This window comes from Tympanuchus pallidicinctus, unplaced genomic scaffold (genome assembly GCF_026119805.1).
Source record: "Tympanuchus pallidicinctus isolate F22 unplaced genomic scaffold, pur_lepc_1.0 scaffold12, whole genome shotgun sequence".
NCBI classification, from domain to species: domain Eukaryota; kingdom Metazoa; phylum Chordata; class Aves; order Galliformes; family Phasianidae; genus Tympanuchus; species Tympanuchus pallidicinctus.
The window spans coordinates 13460554-13468631 of NW_026294637.1; the positions used below are offsets into that span (position 1 = coordinate 13460554).

General features: G+C 35.8%; 1 protein-coding gene across 1 annotated transcript in view; it reads left to right on the forward strand.

Moving 5' to 3' along the window:
* The window catches only part of MINDY2 (MINDY lysine 48 deubiquitinase 2), a 30521-nt gene extending 25195 nt beyond the window's left edge, over positions 1-5326 (forward strand). Inside the window, exons 7-9 of the mRNA XM_052672565.1 lie at positions 160-333; positions 1545-1718; positions 3145-5326. Of these exons, the coding sequence (XP_052528525.1) occupies positions 160-333; positions 1545-1718; positions 3145-3264 (468 nt within the window). The 3' untranslated portion in view covers positions 3265-5326. The remainder of the gene's footprint in view (positions 1-159; positions 334-1544; positions 1719-3144) is intronic.
* Positions 5327-8078: the final 2752 nt, after the last annotated feature.

The window sequence follows — 8078 nt, forward strand, 5'->3', positions numbered from 1 at the left end:
GCTATATATGGAGCCATTTAAATTTATATTTCACTAAAAAAATAAAAATTAATGTTCTACTGGAATGAAACAGTTATAATTAGCAAAAATTATTAGCTAATTTATCACACTGAAAAGTCATTTCTGTAAGTTTACACGTTTTCCCATCTTTCTGCTTAGGGTCAACTTTACCTGCTGGTAACAGACCAAGGTTTTCTTACAGAAGAGAAAGTTGTCTGGGAAAGCTTGCACAATGTGGATGGTGATGGAAATTTCTGTGACTCCGAGTTCCACCTACGGCCTCCTTCAGACCCTGAAACTGTCTACAGAGGGCAGCAGGATCAAATAGATCAAGTACTGGATTTGTGCCTCTCTACTGTATTTTTCTGTTTTCTTCTGATTATACTTAGTAAATACCATTTATTTCTAGCCATACATGTTATGAACCTATGAACTAGAAAAGAATGCCTTATACACCCACAGTGAGGTTCTCAAAAGTGCTGCTTTGTAGTACTCTCGTGACTTCAGGGGAGAGGAGGCTTGGTACCATGAATAGTTTGGAAAACCTGCTTTTAATCTTTGAGAATCCCTTTCTTCAAACAACTTTGAGTAGAAATGTCACATCTGCCTTAAGTATGGAAACAGGAGAAGTATTGAAACTATAAGCCTGTCTAATAAATTCATTTCAGTGTGTTGTCATAAGTGAACTTTGTGTTGTGATGCCCGCTTTGCTGAATGTAGGTCAGAGCTATAGCAGATTGCACATGGTGATCATTGTTTGTTTTTAACAAGTAGTAGTTTGTGGAAGTCCTGTCTGAGACAAGACCTATTTGTGCTAACACACAAATGCACAGCAAGAGCACTTGTAAATCTTACATCCTAAATAAGGAAAATGAATTCATAATCCCTGTTATTTTTATCAAATACTTTAAAATGGATGTGAATAAGCAAATGCTTTTGAAAAGACTCCAACACTGTACATCTTTTTGTGGAATAAATCTAGTAGAGGTAACAGGGCTAGTAGTATCTTGAGTAGTCAGTGCTGTCTGTCTGTTTGAACACATCAAAAAGATTTTTGATTATTTTCTTCTTGGTTTAGGAATCAGTGTTTCTTATTGATTCTCACTCAACACTGTTCAGTCCAATGGGGACAGATGATGTATTGATCACAAATCACAGAGTTCTTATTTGTAAAGTGCTCTATCTGTGACAGCATTCAAATCACTACTTCTACCTACAACTAGCATGAGCTAAACACTGTTAAACACTTTTACTGTGGTCAAGGTAAAAGAATTTAAACCTGAAAGCAGTTGTGGTTTTTGTTTTTTTTCAGGCATAGGAACACTGAGGGGAAAATTGTAAAGTAACTGTATTAATTCTTCCTTCCCCCTCCCCCAGCATTTCTGCAGTTCAGATTACAATCAGGTTCTGAAACAGAACTTCATTTGTAGATGGCCAGGGTAAAGGGAACGGTACTGTATGGCTGCCCTTGTTGAAAAATTTACTTGACATGACTTGGCTCTTTTCTATATGAAAAAGCATTAATATACAGGTTTACTGTTTAGGATTATCTGATGGCTTTGTCTCTACAACAAGAGCAGCAAAATCAAGAGATTAACTGGGAACAGATACCAGAAGGAATCAGCGATCTAGAGCTAGCAAAGAAGCTCCAAGAAGAGGAGGATAGGCGAGCTTCTCAGTACTATCAGGAACAAGAGCAAGCAGCTGCTCAGGTCCAGGTAAGGAAGCATTATCACAGAATATGACCACTAGTTATAATGAGGATTAACTTCATACTTATATAGACACATCTGCGTTGTAAATGTCTCAGATGATTAGGACTGATGCTGTTCACATTACATGCAGTATTTGTTAAGAGCCCTTTAGAACTTAAGACCATGCACACAGATATGGCAGTTGCTGCTAATTAAATTCTTTATTTCTAACCTAAATCAAAGTTGCATTTATGCAGTTTAAGTTAAAATGATGGGATGCGTTACTACTTTAGGTTACAAAGATTGTATTAAAAATACACAGTTTATAAAACAGTATTCAAGCAGAAGCTTTTCAATGATAGTTTTCATTTTGTCTTGTGGAAGGTTGTGGTTTTACTATTTTTAGTCTGTGACACCTTGTGAATTTATTCTGTCCTGTTTCAAAATAGGAAATTAACGGTTGCTAGTAGTATGCCTTCCCAGCCCCCCTCTCCATGAGCAGTTCCATTCAGAATGCTTGGAAAATGTCATTCACAAGAGTATAAGTTGTCATATAACTGAACTTTAATGCAAGAGACAGTATTAAAGTTGTTCTGGAATCAGGGATTTCTTAACTAATTGAGACTTTCTTAACACACACTCTTGTATCAAAATATATGCATTACGTATTTGTATATAGAAGCAATCTGAAGAATCTTTGGATGGTCTGTGCCAATTCAGAACCCTCTGTTGCCACTAATTGTTAAACACACAACGAGAATTTCTGACAGTTAAAAGATCTGTTATTTCTGCTATATTAAGCTTATTGCTTTAATATCAGTAGTAGTAGTTGCTCGTAAGATGTGAACGGGGTCCAAGGAGAGATTCACTTCTGCTGATTGCAGAACGGCAGAAAAAATCTCCTTAACAGGATGTAGTGGCATTTGCAGCTGTGAGTGGATAGTAGCTAAATGAAATGAAATAGCAAAACTTCTGCTGTGTTTTGTTGTATACCACCCATCAACTTCTGCAGTCCTTTCTGGAAATGGGCTATAAAAAAAACTCTGCATTAATACATTTAGTCATCAGTCAGCATTTTGAGTCCACAACTTCTCAAATGTAGATTGTGTTTTTATAAATGAAATGGGGAAAATTTTCCAGTATAGTAAATATTGAAGTGCCATAAAATGTTTGATTCTAAATTGTATTATTGGAAGAACTGATCTGAATATATAAGCACAATAGAAGAGACACACAGGACTTTAAATGTATTTTCAATTGATTTTGTTTTTCAGAAGTAAGCTTCTATGAGGGCTTTGTAGAATTCATACTGAAAGACCTTCTATCTGTGTTCTGCTGTTTGCGTTTTAGTTAAATTCAACTTCATGGAAGTGTAATACTTGAAGCTGTTCAAACTATAATTACAGCATCGTGTTTTATTCAGAATGCTGTTTGTTTGTTTTCTACGTAGCAGGTGCAAGGTGCTCCTTCTCCAGCAAGTGGAAGGCAATCTGGGAGCAATGAACGCAAACGTAAGGAGCCTCGAGAGAAAGAGAGAGAAAAAGAGAAGAATAGCTGTGTTCTCTTGTAACAGTAAATGGATGACAGCATGGAGCCAAGTGCATGTCCTCAGAAGCAAAAACAAGGAGTACAAAGGAAGACAAACCCGTTACATGCCGCCTGTGCCTGATTACCCCACAGATTTTGTTCACGTTTCAGGAGAAGATGGGTGACTTTGTTACAATCATATAGACTTTCTTCAAAGTCATAGTGTATGCTGCTTGAGATGGAATTCCAAATCACAGTTGGATGTGGCTGTGCTTTGAGTTAGTCATAAGAAATACTGCACCTTGTAGCTGAAAACACAAATTATGGCAAGTTTTGTGTCATAGTGACATCCATTACGTATTACATCAGTAAGCTATTTTATCTTCCACTCTAAACAAAGAAGGTAACTGGTTTTGTTTAAGACTCTTTTCTTAAAGTATGTACACTAGCACAACAGAATCTTGTGTTACTTTCATGGTATGAAACTATATCTTAGGCTGGGTACAGTCTTCACGACATCAGCGCCCAAATAACAGATGGGTGTTGCCTCCTCAATGTGTCCAGATATCTTTGCTTCTGGATCTAGTATGTTTGGTTTTTTGAACCCAGATTTATACTGTGTTAGTGCTGTTGTTGCATCTCTTTGCCAGCTTTCTTGCCCCAAGAATACTTGACTTGATCACATAGAAAAATTGTTATTAAAAAATGGGGCATTTATTAATGAGCAAGATGAATATTGTTTGTTTTTCTTGCAATTACAAACTGGGTTATGACAACTCAGATGTTATCAGGGTTAAACAAGTAATTTTATAGGTCATTTCTTTTCCTTTAAGTATTTTTTTCCTCTTGTAGGTAAACTGGACCAGATAGGAACTTATTTATTGACCTCTCCATATGATAGGTAAACAGCGAGAGGGCACGAAGGTCCATAATAATCCTTATTCTGTCTAAGAATGCAGAGTTAAAATAACTATCTATCTGCCTTTTTTTCCAGAAGTACCTTGAACTTTAACATGGCGTTAACACGTTCACTTGTACAGTTGAGCAAGTGTAATGTAATTAAATACATACTTTGTTTTCTAAATCATATATCCTTACAAAGCACACTTCAGAAGGGTGAGAGAAAAGCTAAGCTAATCTCTTGAGATAGTTTGGGAAGGCGGCCAGGTGTAATATTTTGTTTTAAATAGCTAATTTAGGATTTTTGGAAACCAGGTTTTTCTAATTTATGGGAACCAAACAAAGATGTTGCATCTTCTGGTATCTATAGAATACAGGAATGGGATGCTCACTGAATTTTGAGGGGACCACAACTCCTCTTCCACTTATGTTAAGTCAGTAACAGTTATCTTCTTGCTGAACCTTTTTGATAAAATTTGTATTTCACAATTTGTAGATACTTTTGAAAACAGCTGCTTCTCCTGGACAAGCCAATTGCTTGCACGAGTCTGGGACAGCTGAAGTAGCTGGGTGGGATATGACATTCCTGCAGTCAGGGCTTTGGATAATGTCTGTAAGAGAGGGGCTGTCTAAACACAAGTTGACAACAAAAGCTGCTTTAAAACTATTTCAAGCAGAACTGCTGAGATGATCCTAGAATGAAAATTAGATGTGTAAAGGAAGAATGTCTTATTAAATGAAGAGCCAGTTTTTACCACTTTTTTATTCCATGTTTTTTTTTTCTTTTCTGTTTTTCAATTTTGTTATAATTTTTGTTTTATAAAGATGAAGTAATGAATGATAGGTCTCTAATATGTAAATTGTAAATGTAAAAAAATTCTCTATATTCTCTAGTAAAGTCATGCCCAGAAAAGTCATTTTAACACATAATATATGCAGTTTAGATAAATTTCTACATCAAAGCAAAGGTTGACCACTTTTTTTCCTTTGCAGCAGCCTAACTTATTCAAACAAACTAGTGTGATGGAGGATCACCAACATAATGACTTGTCTACATTAAGCAAATTACAGAATATTTCAGTAGTGACAGTAATGAAGACTTAAAGGCAGAATGTTGTTTAAAAACATTCTGTTACTAAGATTTTTTCCAAATTTGTGTATTTACATTTATTTATTACCCTTGAAAAATAAATATGTCAAGCTAAGTGTTTGTTATCTTCTTATTTTCAGTACAGTGTTGCCACTTTAAGTTCTGTAACAAATTTGATTTGAACAGGCATTGTGGCTGTCGTTGATGCTTTTTGCCTGAAATACTTGCTTGCATTAGAATAATTCTTGTAGTATTTCTAGTTTCAGACAGATGTGCCTGAAGCCTTATGTACTGTAGTGATCACAGTGCCATTTGGTCACAATGAAAGAAAAGTTAAATGTCATCGTTCATCACAAAGTAAGTCTGGACTCCCCAGTAATTCCATTTCTTTTTCAATAAGAGTAAAGTTTTCAGGTTATTTGAGATGACAGGGATGCTATTCAAACAGTTTTCTGTTAATACACTGTTTTCTTTACAGGACTCAAGGCTTTCGAGAAAAGCTAAAGAACTCCTGAGATCTAGGGCATCGTTCTGCATGGGTTGAGTTTGCTAGTGGCAAAAGTTATAAGTAAGGTGAGCTTGTTAACATCCAAAATTTAAGCATCTGGAAGCTTAATTAATGCCTACTGTGACTAACTACTTCAAAAGTAACTGTCACAGTTGGTATATAAGACAATATGTGATGAATTAAAAGCTGAACAGAACCTCTTATCTGTAGTAGTGAACTTGGAAAACAGTATCACAAAGTAAGCAGGGAGCACCAGCAAAGATGCTCTGTACTTCTGGCTCTATTTACTTCACTTATGCTCTTTTTCAAAGCTCATGTTCTGGCAAAAAAAGTTATCCTTGACTTAGACTTTAAATTTGTTATAGAATTTAGCATGTACACACTACAACTACCTACAAAATTTATATGAAAGTGTCATAAAAGTAGAGTAGAGCTTGTTTTCCACTAGATAAAAGCTAGCACAGAAGACAGAATCATAGAATTCCTTCTTGTTATGTTACAGCTGTGTAATAAAGCTCAGTACAAGTATTGAAACTAGCAAAAAGTCGAGCACTGCCATAGTGTTAAATGTTGTTCTAAAAGGCACTTTATAAATGCTCAAATCTATCACTTTTCTTAAGTGACATCAATATGTAATCTGAGGCCCAACAAAGCAGATCCAAGTGAAGATTGTAACAAGAGAAATTAACATTCCTGAAAATACAATGCAAAAAACATTTTTTTTGTATCAAGCAATCCACTTAATATAACAAAGAATGCATTCAGATTGTCTTAACAGAGCTCTTCTTGTGCATCACAGACATGAGAGTTTAAAAGTGCAGCATATGCTCTTCTGTATACACTTGCATTGGTTTGATAGTCAGTCTCTACACTCGGTATTTCACATCACTGTCACATACTTCTTCAAAATTGTATACACAAGTTCTTGAAAAAAGTTTCCAGTTATGCAATAAAAGGTAATTCAGCTTCTTGAAGTTGCATCTTCTGGTGTATTCAGCAGGAAATACCACAGTAAAATGTGAAGCTGATATACTTGTAACTGAACCCTTTTTCCCTGCTATGATAGTCATATAACCCAAAGGTAACTGATTGCCTAAAGCAGTTTTTTTTTACTGTCAGGATGCTTACTGCAGTAGCTGAAATTTATACTGTGTAAATCTTTAAATACAACGTAATGAATTAAGAACTGTGTTTTATACAGAAACAGACTCTGAGAGGTTAAAGTCTTAAAGAGATGACTCAACAAATGCAGGCTAATTGATGCAGTGTCCTTGCTAGAAAGCATATTGCAGAAAAGCAAAAATAACAGCCTTTAGTTTGGTTGAAATGCAATGCTCACAGTTCTCCATCTATCCTCTAAGACTTTGGTAACAAGAAAAATCTGACACTGATATGTGTTCATATAGTCCAGTGATAACAAATGTCAATTTATTAATGTATGTATTTTGTTTTGTGCAGTTACTTTATTTTCTGTTAAGCATATTCAGCACTAGACTGGTTGCAGTGTTATGTTGAGGAGGATGATCTGGTGAGATAAATAGCACTCATCCAAATCCACCTACACAGAAATCTCTTTGATGTTAATTTTCACTGTGTTTTTATATAGCTCCGTCTTGTTAACAGCTTGTTTTTGTAGCTGTCCAGTAGAAGAGCAATGTATTGACACAGTTACCACTTCCTATGAAGAAGCATGGTGGGGAAATTGAGTGAAGTGACTAGAACATAAAGTTCTCTGTGCCACGTAATTCTCTTGAAATTGGGAAGGGATTCATTCATCCCTAATTTTGCTGTAGCATAATAAATACCTGTAGTACAGCATGGACTGGCCAAATCTTCTCACCTAAGTAATGACCAGCATAACTGCTCCATGTCTGTCCCAGTTCATCTCCTCTTCACTGTCATAGTGTTTCTAGGCCAAGGCTAGCTGTTCAACCCCTCTGATGATTCAGAATTTTTATTAAATGTCTGTTGCCTACTGGTGAATTTTGATTTTGTCAGCTGTGCCACTTTGAGCTCTCTTACCTGAAGAATTACCTCTGGAGAACTTGCTTTAAGTTCTTTACTGCCTTTAACGTTACTGTTCTGGTTTATACTTTTACTTTTGCTCTTGAAGGTTGCAATGAACAATTCATTATTTTCTGAGAAATTGAAGTACCTAATTATCTTCAGAAGTCAAAATACCATGTGTGCTTCCACATGGCAGCAAAGAACAACTTTGAACAAGACGCTAGGCTTGGGAAATGCATAGGGGGAATGATTCAGCTTAGCAACAGTACTCAGCATGTTTTAGCTTAAACAGTGTACTTAACAACAAACTATTTTGAACAAACTATTCTGTAACAATATGAAAAGGCACTGT